The following is a 22,716-nucleotide window of genomic DNA, read 5'->3' as shown; positions in this document are numbered from 1 at the left end:
AGACAGGAAAATTGCAGACATCAAGCCTAGAAGGAGAATACCGCCTTCTAGAAGACCACCACTGCAGTTACAAGTTAACACAGAGGTGGCGTCTGACCTCTTTTCTCTGACTGCCGCCTGCCCACGCCTTTGGTCCTCACATGTGTGTCTGTCCTTCTCATCTGTCTTGCAATCTTTGATCTCTTTCTCTTTTTTCTTCTTCTTGACACATCGACATGAACACTCAAAACTGAACATCATACGAGATGGAGGGGATTTTTAATTTTTGTTGTGCACATCAAATAAAAATGCAATGACTCAAAGTCTTAGAAATAATTGAATAATACATTTTGTATTTGTTTGCTTATGAGCAGAAAGAAAATTGGTTTATATAGGGCATTTCATTTTTCTTTTTCCATGAAGTAGCAGATCTTGCAAACAATTTTAAAGTTCCCTACCTACCCCCTTAGTAAATTTATAATCATATAAGTCATGTCCGGAAGGAGGAATTAGTTGTTCATTATGATATTACAGGGTTTCTGAAATACTCCTCGTAGTAGCTGCAATGTGCCCAGACACACTTATAGTTAATGTTCTTTATCAGGAGTCAGGACTGTCTTCACATGTCTCTGTGGGGGTGCACAAATTTTATTATAATGGATGCATAGCAAAATGCTGAGGTTTATCTACCATGTTAACTAATTCTGCACTAGGTAGGTATCTGATAGACAAAACAATGAACAAATTTGTAGAATATGGCCTTGATAATGTTACCCCAAAAGGGGAAGGGAGAAGACCCCAGTTCTTGTCTTACCCCAAAATAAGAACTCAGATGAGAGAAAGAACATTGTGTACTGAAAGATGTTTAAAATTTTATTTAGCAAAGAGAACGTACACCTCCAAGAATGGGAGGCAAGCTGATTCAAAGGAGGAAAGTCTTTGCTTTGCCCCCTCGCTTGTACTCGTGCTTAGAGATGGTCTTTCGATTGATCGATGGCTCTTGCCCCTGGAACGCCTAGTCATGTTTGTCCTCTTTGCACATGTCCTTACCCATGATGCACAGAAAAACCCCTGGGGGCCTAAACCGCAATGCTGATTATATTACAACGTGCACTGGGTCACGTCCAGTCCTTCCCACCACGCAGTTGCAGCTGTCGGGTTCCAACCGGTTTCTTGCTGAAACTCATTTAGAGGAAGTAAAGGCCCTTTATGTTGGAGGCGGGCATAACACCAACTTCCAGACCATCCACCTTATCTGCCTGGTGCCCCCACTTATCTAACTACCTAACAGTAATACTGCTATAGGGACAGATACTGTTGTGGCTGTATTCATTCAATCAGCAAGTCGTTTTTGAGTCCCTACAATGTGCACAGTACCATGAAAGGTATTGGGGTCACAGTAGAGAACAAGAAAGTCGTCCTTCTACCTTCATGGAGCACAGAAGACAACATTAACCGAGTTGTTACAATAATGTGGAGAGCGTTGTAATTCAGGAGAGAGGTGCTTTGGAGGCACCCAGCAGAAAAACCTGGAGGTTCAGGAGCGCTTCCAGAGGAAGAGAGAGGGGTGGCATTGAAGTCTACACACAGTCTGTTTGAAGAAAGATAAAATATTGCTAAGTTAGAGTTCTAATGAAAAGCCTCATGTAATGTGCAAATGTTAAGCTAAAGGTTTATTGGCTATTATCCTAGATACTAGAAATAGAAAAAGAGCCCCTGATTAACTTCTATTAGTTTGCCCTCAGTACACACATGCATGTGCACACACATATACATATAAGCAGAGAAAATATATGGAATAGGTATATATAGAGAGAGAAAGTGTGTGTGTGCTCGCGCATTGGCTCTGGAGTTAGCCTTCTGGGTCTAAATTAGTCTCAGCATGATGTGACTTTAGGTAAGCTACCTAATCTCTGTAAGCCTCAGTTTCCTCCTCTGGAAATTGGAATAGCAATGGTGTGACTAGGAAATAGTAACCTGTTTCACACGGTTGCAGTGGTTGTCGTCAAGATTAAATAGTCGAGTACAAGATCAGTGCACGCAAAGTGCTCAATAACGGTTAGCTCTTAACCACTATTGTCCAACTTCACACATCCCTGGACTGTTCTGTTTAGTCATTGCCTGCTTTGGAGAAGGTTGGGTGGCTGCAGTGTAGTCTTCTTCCTCTTTGTTAGCAGGGACATCGAGCAATCTTTTCCCCACTGTTTATGGAGCAGAATGATTTGGAGGCAGAAGCCCTCCTCCCTGCTGTACACACACTCCCCCGCCACCACCAGCCTCCATCAGAGCCTATCATTAAACCTGACTGGCTAAGACTAATGATCTACCTGGTGATAACACTCCTCCATGTACCGTGTTAATGCTGATGGGAGATGTTAGAAGAAAATCTGGTACCATCTCTTTTATTAAAGAATTTGTAAATCAAGGCATTTCAGCAGATTTGACAAGTGATTTCAAGCTTTCTGAGAAAAGAATGGAGAAGCCGAGAATCACGAGAGGGATCTGTTTACCTTGGCATGATTGTGAGCCTTCATTGCACACTAGCATTTTTTTTCATTGATGTACATTTGACGTACAATCTTATATAAGTTACAGGTGTACGATATAATGATTCACAATTTTTAAAAGTTATACTCCATTTATAGTCATTATGAAATATTGGCTATATTCCCTGTTTTGTATAATATATCCTTGATGCTTACTTTATACATAATAGTTTGTATAATAACTTTTTATTATGTGTCTTCTAAGAAGAGCTGTCCACAGCTGGAGGCAGCCCATGCATTGTACTCCTGACTCCCCCAGACACAGAGGAGGCCCTCTGACTACCCCCTTCAGAGAGAAGAGCTGACACAGTAAACGAAAAAGTGATTCAGACAGGTGATGTCAAGACTCAAGAGAATCTCCCATTTCTAAGCCCTTTTATGTGTGTGGAATGAATATATTTCATCAGCACCATACATACCCCCTAACAGATTTTAGTCAGTTACTTGTGAAAGGACTTTGTAAACTACAAAGTACAATTCAAATGTAATCATTTCTTAATAATGAACATTAATGAATACTTAGTATGTGCTAAGAATTTTACATTCATTTCTTATTTATTAAACCAAAGATTAATTTGGGGTCATCAGGATACAGCATTTGAGATGAGATATTAAGAGAAGTCATGGCCCTTAAGATTTTAACTCTTTTGTGTCTTAAGCTATTTTGCAACATGTATGTGGTAACAATTGCTGCTAGAGCGTGGACTTCCAGCAGACAGGAATTTTCATGGGCTTGTTCCTCTTCTGCTGGCTCTGCTGTACTGAGTCACCAGGATGTGAGTAAAGGTAGCCTTGGGGCCTCGTTTCCCACTGGCGTGCGTGCACAGACAGTGTGCGCCGCTAACAATTGTGTTGCGTGGCCTTCTAGTCAGAGTAACTGCCACATGGCTTCCCCTAAGATTTGATTGAGAAGCTCAGCCATGCCTTTGAGAAAACACAAAAGGCTATTCTGGAGAAGTGTCACAAAGGAGCAAGGGTGAGGTTAATCTTTCAAGGATGTTTTGGTGACTTTCAAGAGTTGCAATTGTCATTGTAAAGGGTGAGTCCAGGAAGAGGAAGAATGAATTATTTAATGCTGATTACGCCTTTCCTAGATTTGGCCTTTTTTTGGACTCTGCTCACAGCCCGCTCCCCATGAAACTGGCAGCGCAAACAGCAGGCTTTCAGGCAGTCAGACTACGTCCGACAGCATTCGTCACGCCTCTCCATTCATAAATATCAGCCCCGTAGGGGAATAACTTTCAATGGCATTCAGAATTACCAGCATCCACTTCTTAACTGTAAGAACAGGGACCATTCAAGAAACAAATAAAGGAGAAATATAGAAACCTCAGTATTACTTAAGATCCCAGTATAACTCTCAATTTCTATTTATAATTTTTTGCCACACTATCACCATACATGCTCATTACAGAAAACTTAGAAAAACAGAAAACTATAAAGAAAATGAAATAATCTATAATCTAATAACCATAGATAACCATTGTTAGCATTTTAGTGTATTTTATTTCTAAGATTTTTCATGTGTACATGACCGTGTGTGTGTGTGTATGTGTGTAGTTTATATTTTCATGCACTATATAATAATGCATTCTTTTATTGTATCATATGATAATGTCCCCCATGCCATTAAACTATATTTGAAAGCAGTTCATAATTTATTTTATTCTGATCATGAAATTGATGTAAGCACATTACTTTTAAAAATTCAAAATATGGGAAAGTATAGATAAAAGAGTGAACACAGAGAAGGAAGGAAATCCTGCTGTTTGCAACAACATGGATGCATCCTGAGGGCATTATGCTATGTGAAGTAAGCCAGACAAAGAAAGACAAATACTGCACGGTATCACTTATATGTGGAATCTAGGGAAAAAAAGTCAGACTCGTAGAAACAGAGTAGAAAAGTGGTTGCCAGCAGCTGGGTGGTAGGGGACACAGGGAGAGGTTGGTAAAAGGGTACAAAGTTTCAGCTATAAGATGAGTATGGTCTGAGGATCTAGTGTATAACATCGTGACTATAGTTAATGGTCCTGTATTGCACAATGGAAATCTGCTAAGGGAGTAGTACTTAAATATCCTCACGAAAGAAAGAAAGAGAGAGGAAGGAAGGAAGGAAGGAAGGAAGTGTGATCAGCATATGAATTAACTTGATGGGAGGAATCCTCCCACAATGTGTAGTTATATCAAGTCATCACCATGTACACATCAAATATCTTACAATTTTATTTCTTAGTTATAACTCAATAAAGCTAAAGGAGAAAAAAGATCCTGGAACTGGAAAAAAAAAAAAAAAGGAGTAAATACAGCCAGGAAATCACATGTGTTTGTGTGTGTGTGTTGCATATACTTGATTCCAAAAAGCCATCCACTGGGATATGTTCCATTGGTTTAACAACAACATTTCCGGTGCAAAATAAGCTTCCTTAAATGTAAAAAAATATATATTTTTTTCTAACAAACAAAGTGCAAGCCACTGTCTTCAGTATAACCATCAGAAATTGAATCTAAACTGATTCCAATTTCAGAATTAAAAATATATCTAAATCACTTCTGGCCATCAGCAGTAATGTTTAACATCACAGTGACTTGATGCTTTTTAAACCTCACATTCATAATCTTGACCTCTTTATTCTCTTTGATGTTGATAGCTTCTTTTGGGGGGCACATCAAAAATTCCAGGCTTTTATCTGCATTCGTATTCCTGAGTTTATTTATAAACTGCCAACAGGTAAATAACTTTCTTGAAAGTCAGCCAGAAGTTGTTGACAGATACAGTTTTAGCACCTGAGTTGTATATCCTTTCATGATGCATAATTCAGTCATAACCTATTTGTCCCATCTTTCAAAATTCCGTGGTTTAGATTTCAAAGATTCTGGCAGTTTCTCCTGCCTGCAGTTGCATACCCTGGTGTGTGACAGTTTATCTTCTGTGTACAAATAAGTTTTTACTTCATTAGTACATCGGATGGAACCTTAAGAAAAAAGTTTTTAAGAGGAAATAAGGGTGCAATTCAAATACGTGAGAAGCTAGCAATTCAAATTAACTCAGCTCAGCTGAGGAAACTGCGAGATGAGCTGATCACGTCTACATTTTGTTTAGGCTTCCACCAGGGCAAGCAGAGACAACGCTGGGATGCTCGCTGCTAGCAGCTGCGTTTTCTTTTGCCATTGATTACAAAATGCATCTCAATTTCAGAAATTTAATATTTTTGTGTTTTCAAAAGTATGTTTCTTACAGTCAAGGAAATATGTACGGCTTTATGCAAATAGAAGATATATTCTGCTCTATAACCTGCAGTCAATGTAGCCATTTAAATGCAGAATACAGAGTGTGTGGGTATATATATATATGCGTGCATATACATACATATACACATAATCATATTAATGGTTCCACAGTATTATACTATATGGCTGTACCTATCTTTTATTAACAGATATTTAGGTTGGTTTATATCCGTATTTTTTTGCTATTATGTAAAATGGTGCAAGGAGTGGACTTAAACCTATATTCTCATGTACTTGTGTGAATTTCTCCAAAAGATAAATTGCTAAAAATGGAATTACTGTGTTAAACGGTATGCACATTTAAACTAATACTACAAACTACCAAATGCCCATCCAAAAATTCATATCAACATTGTAATTAATATTTTTTGCATTTGCTTATCAACATTAAGATGTCAGTATTTTTCACCTTTTCCAGTCTAATAGATAAAATGTCATATGTGATTGTTTTTAGCTCCATTTTTAATTACTGAAAACTTTTTAGTATCTGCGTGACATTTCATTCTGTCATGAGCTGTGATTTATTTCAATTCAATGATTAGGCATTTAAATTGCTTCAAGTTCTCCTATGTGCAATGAACATCTTTACACATTATCCTTTGGCCTTCAGACATTTTCTTAGAATAGATTCTTAAAATTGGAATTATGGGTTAAAATTAGGAAACTTTTAAAGGTTCATGGTTCACATTGCCAAGTAGTTTTCTAGAAAGTTTATACCAGTTCTTCCATCAACACTATATTATAGTGCCTCTTTCATTATATGCTCACAAGCATGAAGCATTTTTTTTCAGATCTTTTCTAATCTGAAAAGGTGAAACATTCCGTCTCTCTTCCTGTCATATTTCTTTGATTACTAGTGAGGCTGAACTTGCTTTCAAACCTTTCAACCATTTATGGTTCTTCAGTGACTATTTTATTCCTTATATTTTACTTGTTATACTATTGCTTATATTAATTCCTTGTATTAATATTATATTTCTATATTCCTTTCCTTTTTAAAAGTATTCATGTATCCCACTTGTACTTGCGAAAGACGCTAGCAGGCTAGTAATATGCTGGTGTTGTCAACTCCACGGCCATACCTTTAAGTAGCCACCATGTCTCTGGAAATACTTACTTTCCACAGAAAAACGTACTCCACCAGCCCGACCTGCTTGGAAGTCCTCTAGTTCTCCTCATTCCTTAGCAGACGCTCCACTCGTTCTCTGGGTGCTCTCGGGCCTGTGTCACTGTCCCCTACCCTTGTAGTCTGACCTTGCTCCTGTTTGGTTTGAAGCCTGACGCAGGCTCTCCCCAGCTCCTCTGCTTGCAGCAGATCCACGAAGGATGTGCCCCTCTTTCCTGCCTCAGCTCAGGGGCTGCCCACACTGCTCATGGGAGAGCATCTCTCCCGGCTCAGCCACGCTCTTGCCCTCCCTTTCCTGAGCTCTGTTCCTTTGTGGGGTCCTTACTGGGTATTTCCCAAGGGATCTTGAGGAGCCCACTCATAATTTCTGGCACCACAGTTATTATTCACTCAGTGTAAGTTTGAAGAAAGGAATAAACTATTATTATCCTTTAGCAAAACCAGTGCTTTATAAAGTTTTTCCCAAGAGAGTTGATGGGATATAAATGACATTCACAACCAAAGGCCCTTTTAAAACTGTAAACCAGTGTTTCTCAAACTGTTTTTTCGTTATCCCCCTTCCCTTACCCACAGTCTTTTTAGACCTTTGTTTCCTCTTAATTGCTCCCCAGTAGAATTTTAATATCACAGATGTACTGGTTATGTACTGTAGGTATACCTGTGTGCTTTATACACAAAAAAGTAAAGGCTTCCTTCACTTTCCCCCAAGAACCAATTTCTACCCCTTTTGGGGTGATGCTGCCTTATTAAGAACGCATGCTGTGGATCTTGGAGCAAAGCTTACTCACGTGAATGGCCCACCACTGCTAATTCAGAGCAGGATTTAAGAACACAGTTCATGTTAGGTGTGGTTTTCAGTCTCAACACCTTTCTACTTACTGTTGAGCAAGTTACCTTGAGCAAATTATTTAATTTCACTAAGCGTCAATCTCCTTAATGGAAACATGTGCATAATAATGGTGCGTACCCCAGGGAGATGTTTGGAGACTAGGAGACATGATGTATGTAAAGTATTCAGCACAACGGCCAGCCCATACAGTGCTCTGCAGAGATGAGCTCTCACGCACGTGGTTCCCCACATCCTTCGCGGTGCCGTGCTGTGGCTGGCCCAGCTTCAGGTGCTTAGTCACACGCCCATGCCGCCTGTGTGAAATTGGCTAGGGTTTGGTCCTGCGAGTCTTCATACCAAATACATTTCATTATGGCTTTGTCTCCTGCCTTATGATCATTTCTAACAACAGTCCTTGTGTTGAATATGCTGGATGTGGCTGTGATGATAAAAACGAAACACAATTTTCCCATTTTCTTAGTCAAATATATTATTTTAGGAAGCTAATTAATTAGGGCATTAATCCATGTTAGATGATGGCCTGGAAACTGTAAGCAAAGACAGTTTGAAGAAAATTCTCTATAAAACATGACAAAAATGTCTGCCAATTATATGTTTCTGGACTGAGTGGAATTTGAAAAGCAAAAATATATGCACATGAATATATATGTATCTCCAGGGCAGGTAAGCAGGGGCTTATGAAGAGGAAGACTGGAAATAACTAATTCTAATTACATATCCAGAAATTAAGTATCATTAATTCTATTCTGTGATAACTGGCTTTTAAAATATGCCTTCCTCGTTCTCATGAAGGTGAAGGCCTTGCAAACTGAAAAGCATGTAACAGATATAACTCTCCTGGAACACTATATTACATATTGTGTCTTCCAGGCAAATTTTCCTTCTCTGTAATCATAATGGCTATAATTTGTTCAGTATTTACTATGTGCAGGAACTCAGATTCACATATACTAATGAAATTTCTTACCAAAGTGTCATTATTGGTGTCTTTGCAGTTACTGGATTTTGTAAAAAGGTAAAGATCAACACAACATGAAGGTATTAACCTTACAACTTTAGTCCCCATTCTAATATTTTACCAAGTTAACACTAGCTTCTACAGCATCTATGCCTGTTCATTACATAATACCCAGATTTGGTCAGTTTCTCCATACATGTCTGATATTACAAGCAGTGGACATGCAATGCAAATACAGTGTGCATATATTGCAAAGTGAAATTGCCAGTCTTAGAAAGGATATGGGATTCCATGAAGTCAGCGAAGGCGATGGTGTAAAGCTCTTCTGTCAGAACTCGACAAGCTAGTAGAAGCAACTTGTCCTTCTGAAGGTACCACAAATGCACCATGAGATGCATAACATGACCTTGATCTGACTTTTTGCTCCTGGAGCAGAGAGGTTAAGAGTGTGGGATCCAGAGGCAGGAAGGCCTAGGTTTGCATCCCAGTTCTGTTCTTCCTTCTTACTCACTGGGTGACTGTGGGTAAGGCTACTGAGTGACTTGAAACCTCAGTTTTCTCATCTGGAAAACAAAATTAATAATTGTAGTTCTCTAATGGGGGTATTATCAGCATTAAGAGTTAATGTAAGTAAAGCCCCTTGAGTAGTTCTTAGTATGCGGTAAAAGCTACAAAGCTTTTGTTATTGTTACTGGTGTCTTTGTTAGAGTTAAGGGACTAGGATGGAATTTCAGCTTCACCACTTACTAGCAGAGTGAACTTGGGCTAGTGAAACAGAGATAATTACACTAAATCTGTTTATGCATTCAATGTATGAAGAACGCAAAGCCACATTAGTGTTTGATATTTTATTTTATTATAGGATAGACATAATAAATACTATTTCTACCTTGAATTGTTTAAAAACAATCATTAACAGTAATATAAAAATTATAATATTAAACTACTATCTAGTTCCATGTAGTTCTTTATCTTTCATTTGTATCTAATTTTATACCCTCCCTCCCCTACTGTTATGTTCCAAGAAGGGAGGGGCACATCTCATACATTTCTGTGACTCCCTCAGCACCTAGCACAATGCCTGATTATTTCAGGAAGTCACGTTCAAATGAATCAAGTGACAAAGATGCATTCAACCAACTTTCATCTCCTATTAATCCAACCATTATATCAGGTAACTTGAATGATACGGTAGCCACCTATGTCATACACAAAAAATTAAACGTGTGACAGAATTCATTTTTCTTAGGATAAGGGAATTTTAGGGATGGAAGGAACCTGAAAACTCTAGTCTATCTCCGTGTTCAGTGAAGAGCACTATTTGTGCTAGCATCTGTCTTCATTTTCTACCTACATACTCAGATTCAAAGAACCGACTCCAATTCAACAACCTTCAAAAGCTCCTTGTGACAAAATGACAGCAACAGTAAGATGTTTTCCGAGTACATAAAGTGTTAAGGATTTCACAAACGTTACCCCATGTGATGTCCACCACAAGCCTTTACCATAGATATTATGATCTATCTTATTTTAAAGATGGGGAAACTGAGTCACGGATTGATCAAAAACCTTGCTCCTGGTCATTCAGGTCGTTTAAGTAGAGGAGCTGAGATTCACATCCAAGGCTGTATGACTCCAGAGCCCAGGCTTCCTTTTGTTAAGTCATGGAGTGGCATCTCCTGTTCTGCTCGTCTGGCAATTAACCTTGCCGTGAAATACTCTCATGGAGCTGTCACTTGAACTTTCTGCCTTCAGCTCTTGTTTGCATGTGTGATTGGTACTAGGTTTTCTCTACGCTTATATCTTATTTCCTGAAAGTTTACACATTTGTGTCCCCACCACTATGTCACACACAGTGGAGGCTCAGTAGATGTTTGGCAGAGACGCTCAAATTGCCAGTGAGGGGATCCTGTTTTCAAAGCACCTTGTTTCTGTGTAAGAATATTGTTCCTATTGCTTGAAAACTCTTAAATGCCTATAATCAACTTAAAATCATAAAATCCTAAAACATAGAGATGATGTGGTCTTTTGCCTTCATTTTATAGTTGAGAAAACCTAACGTTAGTTGACCTGCCCAAGATCACAAAGCTATTAACTTGCAGATTCATGGCCATGAACTCTGGTCCCTTGAGTCACTGTCTAGAAATATTTCAGATATTTGAAAATAGTTGTCAGGCCCCTCTTAGGCATCTTAGGCCATGAGGTTTGAATTTCTCAACATCTTAGACATTCTCCTGATTTTAGCCCATTTTTCCAATAATTATATTAAAAAGACTCTCTGAGCTACTGCAGGGGATCAAAAGCATTCATATATTCCTAATAGCATTTTTCACTGAGTATAATCTGGCATTCTTAGTAATCAAAAATTTATCTACCTTATGGTTTGGTCATCTCACTTTGTATTATTAAAACTATATCTTAAGGAAATAATTAAAAAGGAAAAGAAATCCAGTTTGTACCAAGATGGATTTAGAATAATTGCTGCCTAGAAACGACCCAACATTTGGAGAACATTTGTAGAATAATATATAACCTGAAAATGCTATATAGACCAGATAGCAATAAGGAAAATTATGTAATAAATGAAAAAAGTAAAATAGAAAATGGCATATTTATTCCAATGTGTAAGGATGTGAAGAAATTAGAATTGTAAATTGTGGATCCTTTAAGGTAAAAGGGTCCTTGGTAAAATTTTGGCGTTTTCTCCTTCTCTGGCATTATCGATCAAACCTACAACAAGAACGGTAGTGCCCAGAGGTGAACGCAGTAGAGTACAGGGTTGTTGGAGGCAGAGGGAGGAAGTGGGTCAGGAAGGACAGAGCTGTCCTGAACAGCATGGCTTAGTCCGTTCTGACTGCTGTAACAAATATCACAGCCTGCATGGCTCGTAAACTACAAGAATTTATTTCTCACATTTCTGGAGCCTGTAAGTCCAAGATCAGGGTGCCAGCGTGGTCGTGTTCTGGTGAATGCCCTCCTCCACGTTGCAGACGCCAGAGACTCACTGCGTCCTCATGTGGTGGGAGTGACAAGCTAGCTGGGGCCTCTCTTAAAAGGGCGCTAATCCTATTCATGGAAGCCCCGCTGCCGTAACCCGATGACTTCCCAAAGGCCCCACATCCTAACAACATCACCTTATAGTGAGATCTTATCCATTTCCAAACTGTAGCTCCAGTGTTACTTTCTCAATGACACCTCCCCTGATCTATCTAAGCAACATGAAGTGCTTTCATAGAGCTTTGCTTGGAGTATCCTTAGAACACTTATCAAATTACTTTGATTATTTGATTGCAAATCTATCGTATGCTCACCAAATTCCAAGTCCCAATCACATGGAACCCTGAAATAATGGTGAGTATCCACCCCTCTCACTATTCTCACTCAGTTTTAACTAACAGTTAGAGAAGCCATTCTCCTCCAGGATCTAATAGTTATTCAGTAACTATTTGAAAAATAAGAAAGCAAACTGAGCAATTCTATTACAGAATAATAGAGGCGCCTGTTCAGTGCCTTTTTTATTTATAGATGTATCTAAATGTTACCTTTCTGGGGTCCAACAATGGATAATTCAACATGGATTTAATGAATAATCAGTGGAAACCTGGCTCTGTTTTAGGGACCGTGGATGGTTCATAAAAGCTTATGTCACAGCTCCCTCCTTCTAAAAGTTTACAGTCTTGTGGTGGCAAAGACTTAGACATGCGTACTCCAGCTTAAGACTCACTCGATGCTACTGTAATTGTTTGCTTGCCCTCAGATGGTACTGTAACTGACCACAAAGGCAGCAAATTCATATAGTCCTCAGAGCCTAAACTTTGAACTTATATGTATCTGGGTACCAATTTTAAATATTCTGCATACCAGCTGTGCAAGACTATGCAAGTTGTATAAACTCTTAGCCTTGGTTCCAACCACTACCAAATGAAGATAATGCTTACTTCATACTATTTCATAGATAATGTGAAGGTAAAACCCACAGTAAGTATGCAACAAATAATGCTTAAGGAAGTAAGTCTGGTAGTGAATGTTGATGATGCTAATGATGATATTAGCACATTGAACTGTAAGTCTCTGAGGACAAGGATTATGTTTAATTTGTCTTTGAATTCCTAGCACCTGCCATTGTGTTTGATAATAAGTAAATATTTGTTAATGATCAATGACCACGTCCAAGATGCTGAAAGCCAAGGGAAGACACAAAAAGTAGACAACCTGGCATGAAGTGGAATTATCAAGGAAAGCTTTACTGAGGAGGGAAATATACAAAGGGTAAATTTTTTTCATAATCAGAGAAGAAGCTAGAAGTTACTGAAGGTAAGAGATAAAAAGTCTATGGCATAGTCTGTGACAAGGTCAGGGGAGTAAATGTGTTTTGTGTGATGGGAAAGAGAAGCAGTGAATGGGAGACATAATGAATACTTACTTGGTCCTTACTGAAACTCAACTCTTCAGTCCCATGTCTAGAGATTGATAACGAAGACAACCATCCTCAACTTGGCTCCCTTTGGAAACCTGCTATATCAAAACCATACAAGAAAATGTTTCATTTAGACAAACAATGTGGTATAAACAGCATGGGGAAAACACGTGCTTTATAGGGTGGCAAATCTAGGTTTGAATTTTAGTTTTGCCACTTAACTATGTTATCTTGGGCAAGTCACTTACCTCGTTGATTGTCAGTTCTGTTTCTATAAAACAGAAATAATAATGCTTATCCCACAGGGCTGATGGAGGGGGGTGCTATAACTCTTATAAGGTATTCAGTGTAGTCCCTGGTATACTGCAGTTATTTTTAATTATGCGAATTGATGCATTTATGTGTTTGTACTAAGTCAAGGTGTACGTTTGGGTTGTATATGTTTGGGGACATGTACACTTGAGCCTCCTTTGTCGGAGGGTAATTGGACTTTTTGAAATGGAAGCAATCCAGGAGAGGACAATGTGTAACATGGTATCCCGTGAGGGGGTTAATGTTTGTCTGTTTAAAATGAAGAAATGCAGTTTTGAGTGTATAGACAATTGTATAAGGTGAATGTTCAAACAGGAAGCTAATAATTTTCTTTACTAACTACCTGCTGTACAAACTGTCATGCAAATACTGCCTTACGCTTCAGGTAAAACACTGAAAACCCTTATGACTTTATACTTCTGCTTGGATTTTTTTTTCTGTAGTAAAACATGTAATCGATTATTTTCAAGTGTGTTTGTCTGTAAACCAGCCAAATATTTCCTTTTAAATACTTGAGCTCTATGTTGAATATACAGAGTTATGGTTCTTAGCATATTACTTTATTCCCCCAGTAATTAGGTTTCAGACTTTAACTTTTGAATGAGCTTTTAGTTCCACGTATACTAAGATGTCTCCAACCCACATTAAATGAAGGTTTTTCATTTCATGTAGGTTCTTCCCGGGGACCCAGCCCCCTCACCATGGGAGCCCAGGACACCCTCCCTGTTGCAGCAGCATTTACGGAAACGGTCAACGCCTACTTCAAAGGAGCAGATCCAAGCAAGTAAGCCTGGGGCTTGGTCCACTGTGTTCTCCAAATTCTATTCTGTTCAGTGAAAGACACCCTAATATTACTATTTAATTCCTCATCCTAAAACAAACAAACAAAATGCAGTTAACCATAACAGGGGGCATACCTAGAATTAATTTAATTAGGAATATTATTAATTCACTGCTTTTTTAAAAATTGTGTCTAAAGGTCCAATCGTCTGATATCTTACTACCCAGAAATCTCTGATCCGGTTTTCATTGCAAGTTACAGAAAACACTAACCCAGCTCTGTCAACAAGGAGAAAATGTATTCTCTCACAAAAGTAAATGTCTAGATCGTGTGTTTATTGTGCTAGTCTTTCCTGGATGGGAATCACCCACATACAAACTGAAATAATGATGCAGTGGAATGAGACCCTGGAGTAAAAACGTCTTTCCGTAACACACAGATTAATAAAAGGCCAAGTTATACGTTACGCTTGTTAAGTAAGGGAAAACTAGCCAGAAAAATCACAGCAAAGCAAAAACTTTGGATAAAAATATACCACTTTCTATTCACATGAGCCTGATTTCACTTGTATCAGTACATCCTGACAGTGGATTTGACCTGAATGCACATGTAATATGATTAAATACTTTGCCTCTCTATAAGGAGTTCCATGGATAGGGTTCAGGAAGTCTGTGGATCCCCTGAAATTACATTTCATGCCTAATGTGTGTGTGCACATGCACATTTGTCCATGGAGAGGGTCTGCAGCATCAATTTCACAAAGGGCTTCATATCAAAAAAAAAAAAACAAGTTGAGTGATTTTTGGTCTACACTGAAAACTAAACACCTAAGTCAAACTGGTTTTCAAGCGTGTCACATATAATTCCAAGTCTGAACTTGATGGATAGACAAAGGACAAACCTAGATAAAGACAGAATTGCTCTTTATTTTTTACTTGCAAGGACTAGGGCTTAGAAATCCTTAGTATCCATGGAAATAAGAATGAGAGAAAAAATTAAACTTGCATGTAAAACACTAGACTATTTAATAAAAATTTCTGAAGCAGCGACAGTCGGGGGGGTTAGAACATGGGTCTTTCTATTTTAAGTGACAACCTATGTGACTAATTGTTAATCCTCTTTACACTTCAGAAACACTAGCTTTTTTAAGTCTAAGTCTAACAATTTGATCTGGGAAACTAATACAACTAGTAACTCTGCTTCTTCCTAGCCACTGGGGTCTATCAACCTCCCTAAATGTCATATCCTTTTTTTTTCTTTCTTTTTTCTTTTTTTATTGAGTTGTAGTCATTTTACAATGTTGTGTCAAATTCCGGTGTAGAGCAGTTTTTCAGTTATACAGAAGGAACCCTACTTCAAAAAGACACCCACACCCCAATGTTCAGAGCAGCACTATTTGCAATAACCAAGACATGGAAACAGCCTAAATGTCCATCAATGGATGATTGGATAAAGAAGATGTGGTATATTTATACAGTGGAATACTACTCAGCCATAAAAACCGACAACATAACGCCATTTGTCGTATCTTTTAAAATAACATTTAGGCTTTACTCTGTGTTCAGAGTTTTATAGAGAAACAAACACTGGGGATTCTGGCGTCTAAGTTCACTTGGGCTGCTATAACAGAAAATCAAATACTGGGTGGCTTATAAATAACAGGAATTTATTTCTCAATGTTCTGGAGGCTGGAAAGTCCAAAGTCAAGGCCCTGGAGGATTTGGCATCTGATGAGAGCCAGCTTCCTGGTTCATAGGAACCTTACATGGTGGATGGGACTAAGGAGCTTTGTGGGTCTCTTTTATAAAAGCACTAATCTCATTCATGAGGGCCCCACCCTGGTGACCTAATCACCACCCAACGGCCCCACCCTAAATACCATCACGTTAGAGAGTAGGTTTAAATATAAAAAATTGAGGAGAACATAAACATTCAGTCTATAGCACTCTGGTTTCTCCCATGTCTTCTTCATCTTCAAAGCAGGAAGGTCATTTGAACACAACCATAGAAATGAAAAGCTCCTCATACAGAGTATGTGTTTGAACTGATGGGGCAAGTAAGCATCTTGAGTTGGTTGTACGTATACTTTACATACATACATACATGTTCTGTAGACTCTTTGAGTAAAGAATTTGCATGGCTTTGTATCAACCAGTTCTAAAGACTATTAGTGACTGACCTATACCTTAGAAAGCTCAGGCTGACCTGAATTGCAGGTAGAAACACATCCTAAAAAAAAAGGTTTTCAATAGTGTAGAGAGATGTCTAAACTGGAGTGAAAAATACTGGGAATCACACAAGAAAGAATTCTTTTTTGCCCACTTACTAATTGGTTTTCATTCATTCATTCCATTCATTTATTCAGAGAGCTTTAATTGGTAGTAGGGGCACTTCCACTTTTGCTCCCCACTAAAATCTATGCTCAATGTATATGCCACTCTTCATTTCAAAATCTTCCTAACTTGTTCAAAGTCAAAACCAAATGCTTTATGATGGTCTATAAAACTATGTGATCTGTCCTTCACGACCACCTACTCCATCCCAGTTGCCACCTCTCTGATCTTGTCTCCATCCCTCTCGTCCTTATTCACACCCTTCTAGCCACGCTGGCTTTGTGGCTGTTTCTCTTTCATCAGCCCCACCCCAGCTGCATCTTAAGGTCTTTGCATTAGTTGCTCCTTACATCTTAGTGTAATCTCCCAGCCATCTGAGTGACATTCCCCCTCACTTCCTTCATAATTCTTCAGCAAATTTATCAGAGACTTTCCCTGGCCATCCTATGTAAAACAGCAACGCTGTTTCCCCCTCCACTATCCACACTTCCTTTCTCCTTACCTCACTTTTCTCTTTTTCTATAGTTAGTGTGCTACATGTTTTCTAATTAATTAACATGTTTAGCATGTTCCATTTTTTCAGTGCCCACTGTCTGTCTCTTCCCCATTAGAATGTAAGCTCCTTAAGAACTGGGACTTTGAGTATTTTATTTATTGCTGTATCCTCAGTACCTAAAACATGGGGTCCCCAGCGCATATTTGCTGACCAAGTTGAGTTGAATTACTTATTCACCTAACATTTACAGAATTTACACTATGTGGCTGCCATTGTGCTAGACAGGGGATATATTTATTAGTGGTGAAGACAGTTGATGTGGAAAATAAGTACATAAATATAATGTAAAGTTCACTGAAGAGAGGTGTAGATGTGGAGCAATGGGACTTAAGAAGCCCTTGATGATAATGTTTTTAAATTCCAATCAGTGGTGTAACAGCCTACCAGTCCCTTGTGGACCTGTCCCTATGCAGGCTGGGTTTGTCATTCTGTTTCAGTTTCCCCAGCACACCATGACAAGTGTCTGCAGAGGTCAGTACCAGTGAACCTGGTACCCATGACCTTGGCATTCCAGTGACATGGCACTAGAACCAAATTAATATTAGTGCTTTTCTTATGCCCTTCTAAATTAACTGAGCCTTTGATTTGTGGATGATGGTACATATTGGGTCTTTTTCCAATTATATTGCTGTAAGTAATTGTAGCATATACTGTATGTTAGTAGATGGGAGATTTAGTATATTTCATTGAAATTATGAGGTCTGAAATTTATGAACAGATCATGAAGTGATATTCTTCTAAATTTAATTTCACCTCCAGGCAGTGAATCATTTTAATTGCTGTTCTTCTGTTATTCACTTTCAAGGAAACAACTCAAGTTTGAAAGTTCAATCATAGTGCAAGGTGGGGAGGAGGATAAAGCCAAACACAGCACCACATAGAGAAATGATGCAGAAAAGGCATGTGGGTCTGCTTTTGCTTGTGGTTCTCTCTCATCCTGCATCAAAGGCTTCCCCATTTGTTTTCAGGCCATACACTGGAAATAGAAATCTACTACTTTATTACATATTATGATATATCATCCATTCAATTACAGTTATACTCTTTCCCTGAGGAACACCTGTAACAGGTATTCTGACATCTGAGTCTTTCTCAGTAGCTTATAGGCAGAAAACTTGACTTTGCTGCTTGGGGAAAACACATCTCCTTGTAATTAGCTCCTATTTAAATAATGTGGTGCTAGGGATTAGCTCCCTAATTCCCAAGAGAACCTTATGCTTCTCATTCCTATTTTATCCTTCCCTCATCACCATATTTCAATTATTTATTCAAGTGTCTGTCTCCTTGCTTAAACTGGAAGTTTGGGCAAGACCACATCTGTCCTGTTTCTCACTGCCTGTCCTTGCGCATTTCATGGTGGCTGATACATTGATTAGGCAGCCCATACAAATTTGTTAAATGTAGGAATTTATTTTCAAAACATCTCATTGAGTTTCTGCTCTGCCCTGAGTTCTGTGTTTTGCACCTTTGCCTTGTCGTAACCCAAGACATAGGACTTGCCTTCACAGTAGTGAATAGGTATGTTCGAGAAACTACAAAACAGTTTTTTTTTCAGTATGTCCATTTGTCCAAGGAACCTAAAGAAAGAAAAAAATGAAGGAGGGCTGACTGGAGAGGATATTATGGAAGGCTTTGGAAAGATCTGCCTTTGAACTGAGTCTTAAAATATGAAAAGGAGTTTTTGCCCATTACCCAAGTCAATGAAAGGGGATGATAAGGAAAGGAAGGGAAGCATTCTACGCACAGAGGTACGTCCCCTTGGAAAGAAGACCGTGGGCCTAGTTATCACAGCAGTGGAAGTCACACTTTGTGTGAGGAATGCATTTCTGATGACTTCACGTAAATCAAAGCCACACGTTTCCTGACCGTAATTGCCCGGCATTTCTGTCACCCAGCTAACATGATACTGCCTCTGGCAACAGGGAAAACCCAGTTTATAAGTCATTTGACCAAATGACGTTGAAATTTTGCCATTCTAGGCAAATGCTTCATTGGGAAGGATTCATATGATTTCAAATTTACTTCATAAAGTACATGTGTTAATATTTCCATGTTGCAATATTTTAGATTCCCATAATTTAAACTTGCATGACATGTAACCATACCACATATTGATAGGAATAATCATTACTGCTGAAAAAAGACTTCCCTTTAGTGAGTACAGGTTGAAAACACTAATTTTTATATAGAGAACTTCAGTTCAGCTTAGACACTGGATGGATTAATAAATCATCTAAGGTCTGACGCTGACAGTTGAGAAGCAGCATAGAAGTGTACGTGATTGCAAGTGAGGCACCAGGGCGCTTCTTGCATTGGTTTGTATCGACTACTTCTCTCATCCTCCACGGAGCTCTGTAAGTCCTTTGAGGCAGTGACTGGTTTTGCTCATTTTTTAACAGCCTCCGCACTCAAAAAGGAACAAACAAAAAAATTACACAGTTAGGAGTCAATTAAGTGTTTATTGATTTAATAAATGCTACCTCCTCCCCTTGCTGACTTCCTTTTAAAAGAGAAACCAGGAGAGGGTGTAGCTCAGTGGTAGTCTGTGCTTAGCATGCACAAGGTCCTGGGTTCAATCCCCAGTACCTCCACTAGAATAATTAATTAATTAATTAAAAGAATAAATAAATAAACCTAATTACCCCCCCTTCCAAAAAAAAAGAGATAAACATTATCCCCACCAAGACACCATTTAGCACTCATTTTCTGGAAAAGAAACCGCGCTGATTCCTCATCAATTAAAACACATTTGAGCCATCACTGCTGACAACACTCTACTGAGTGATGGAGGTACTGAAGTCGAATTTAACAAGTGCTCTGACTAATTATTGCTTCTTCTAGAGTTGTCAAATAATATGTTTCATGTTGAAACATGAAACATCAAGAGGAGACTCAGCCTGATGCAAAGTCTAGGCTTAGCATCAGTTCAGCAACAGTAAAACAAGCAGGGCTTATGGCGCTAACAGACAGAGAAGGTAGCCAGCAGAGTTGGCACCAAACAGGGAGATCCGCAGTGCTCTCAGGAGGGATGGAGGGGAAAACTTCCAGGAACCAAAATTCTCCTTCAGAACAGTTCAGAGTTAGGATGACTGTATCTGAGCAGGGAGGAGGGGGCACATGGCACATTTCGGAGGTTCACCTGCCCTCCGCCCTTTCCCCCAAACCAGTCTTATACATACAAGGCTTTTGAATGTGGACCAAGGACCAGCTCACCTGAGCCACTTGGGCTCAGCAGTCAGCTACACGGTCTACGAGGTGACTATGGGGCAAACAGAATTTCCAGTATTCACGTGTGAGCAAAGTTTTCATTTATGAACTCAATTTCCCTTTCTAGTGCACTCCTGAACTTAGACAGTTGTAGAAATGGTACAAGTTGGTTGTCCAAATGTATAGGGAAGTCACAAAGATGTTCATTCATTTTAAATATTTACCATTTCCCAAAGAAGAATAATTCTTTTGAGATTTCTGCTTCTGGCCAAGGTGGAGTAACAGGGACCAATTTACTCTTCTACCTGAAAACACTTCAGAAACAGACAAAATACATGAAACAATGATTTGCAAGACCCGGGACCCAGTGAAGCCCTGAGAGGTGGGGTGAGCCAGAGGATCCCCAGCTGACCTCCTGGAGAGCCTCAAGGCCATGGCACAGGGAGAGCCCGGCAGACCCCCAGCTGCTCACAGGAGGTGTCTCGCTGGTGCGCTCTCCCCTGAGGCTGGCTGGGGAGAGAGGGAGGTGCCAGAGGACGTGAAGGGCCGGAGGGCACTGCTGAGCACCGTGCACTGCAGAACCTGGCTGTGGAGGTGTGCATGTGACCAGAGCCTGGAGCTGGGGACCCCGTCTGCACTGCAGGAGCTGGGCTCTGGGGCAGCTCAGTCACACATACCTCAGGAGTTGCCAGTGTCACCGGGCACCAGCAAAGCAGACAGACTGCAGCACCTAAACACTGGGAGTGCCACGTGCCTCTGCACTGCCAGGGCCTTGCCCTGAACAAGCCCCGAGTCCTGCAAGAGCCTGCCTAGCAAGCACACTGGAACCAGGAAGGAAAAAAAAAAAAAAAAAAAAACTCTCCTTCCTGCAATGACTGTCTAGTGCCCTCTGCTGACAAAGCGTAACATAGTACCTTTGACAAAGAAAAAATATATTAAAGGGCCCAATACTAATTCTCTCAGAGCAGGCAGTAAAGGGTGAATTTGAATTACATTGATTTTTCTGTAGAAATTGGCACAGGGATCATAAATTTAATGTGGAGATACAGAGGAATCACAATAGCCAAAACAACGTTGAAAAAGGACAAATGTGGTAGACTAACACTATGTGATTTCAGAACTATTTTAAAGCTACAGTAATTAAGACAGTGAGGTATTGGTGTAAAGACAGACAAAACAAATCAGTGCAAGAGAATGGAGAATTTAGAAATAGACCCACATATAAATGGATAACTGTATTTCAACAAAATTGCCAAGTGGAGAAATCAACACATAGTACTAACAGAACTAGATAGCCTATCCACGCTAAAAAATGGACTTGGACCTACACCTCACAGAAAATATACAAAAATTAACTAAAAATGGATCACAAAGCTAAATGTAAAGCTAAAAATTAAAAAAAAAAGAATGTCTAGAATAAAGTATAGGTGAAACTGTTGTGACCTTGGATTTAACAAAGACTTGGATAAGACTCCAAAAGAGTAAATTGATTAGCTACAACCCATAAAAGAATAAATTGATGAATTTAAAACTTCTGTTCTTCAAAGTTACTCTTAGGAAAAAGAAAAAAACAAGTCAGAGATTGAGGGGGGAAATCTTTGCAAAACATGTATCCTTTAAATCATTTGTATCCAGAAAGTACAAAAAAAAAAAAAACTCAAAATTCAATAAGAGAACAGAAAACTCAGTTTAAAAAAAATGTTTGGCAGAAAAACTGGGCAGGCACTTCACCAGAGTAGATAACTGTTGACAAAAAAGCACAGGAAGAGATGCTTAAGATCATTAGCCGTTAGGGAAATGTAGATTGAAACAGAGACCAGTGCTCACCTACTAGAATGACTAAAGTTTAAAAGACAGATCCTACCAAGTGTTGGTGAGGATATGGAAGAACTGAAACTCTCATACACAGCTGGATTTTCCACCTCAGAAAACAGCTTGGCAGTTTCTTCAAAAGTGAAAGGTACACATACCGTGTGATCCAACCATCTCACGCATATATTTATCCAAGACAAATAAGGGCATGTGCACACATATCCATCACAGCTTTGTTTGTAATTGGCAGAAATGGAAAGAATCCAAATATTCTTCAGCAAGTGAATGAATTTTAAAAAAATAACCAGTGGCATATCCATATGTTACCCATGAACTATTGATTCACACACCACATGGATGAACCTCAAAATAATTATGCTGAGTGGAAAAAACTAGACCAAAAAAAAACACACACCTTATGATTCTGTTTATATGGAATTTTAGAAAGTGCAAACTAATGTGGAGTATCGGAAAACATATTGGCAATTGCCGAAGAGTGGAGAGAGAAAGGATGGAGAAGGGCAGGTGAGAGGAATGACAAAAATGCG

General features: G+C 39.1%; 1 protein-coding gene across 12 annotated transcripts in view; it reads left to right on the top strand.

Annotated features, from left to right (window-relative positions):
• The window catches only part of SGIP1 (SH3GL interacting endocytic adaptor 1), a 193,899-nt gene that overhangs the window by 156,577 nt on the left and 14,606 nt on the right, over nucleotides 1-22,716 (top strand). For all 12 annotated transcript variants that reach the window (XM_072974259.1, XM_072974258.1, XM_015240188.3 and 9 more), the window contains one exon: nucleotides 14,152-14,263. In XM_072974259.1, the coding sequence (XP_072830360.1) occupies nucleotides 14,152-14,263 (112 nt within the window). The remainder of the gene's footprint in view (nucleotides 1-14,151; nucleotides 14,264-22,716) is intronic.

The sequence above is a fragment of the Vicugna pacos genome, chromosome 13, assembly GCF_048564905.1.
Source record: "Vicugna pacos chromosome 13, VicPac4, whole genome shotgun sequence".
NCBI classification, from domain to species: Eukaryota; Metazoa; Chordata; class Mammalia; order Artiodactyla; family Camelidae; genus Vicugna; species Vicugna pacos.
Note: the sequence above shows the minus strand (reverse complement) of the source record. Positions and strands in the feature narration are given on the sequence as shown.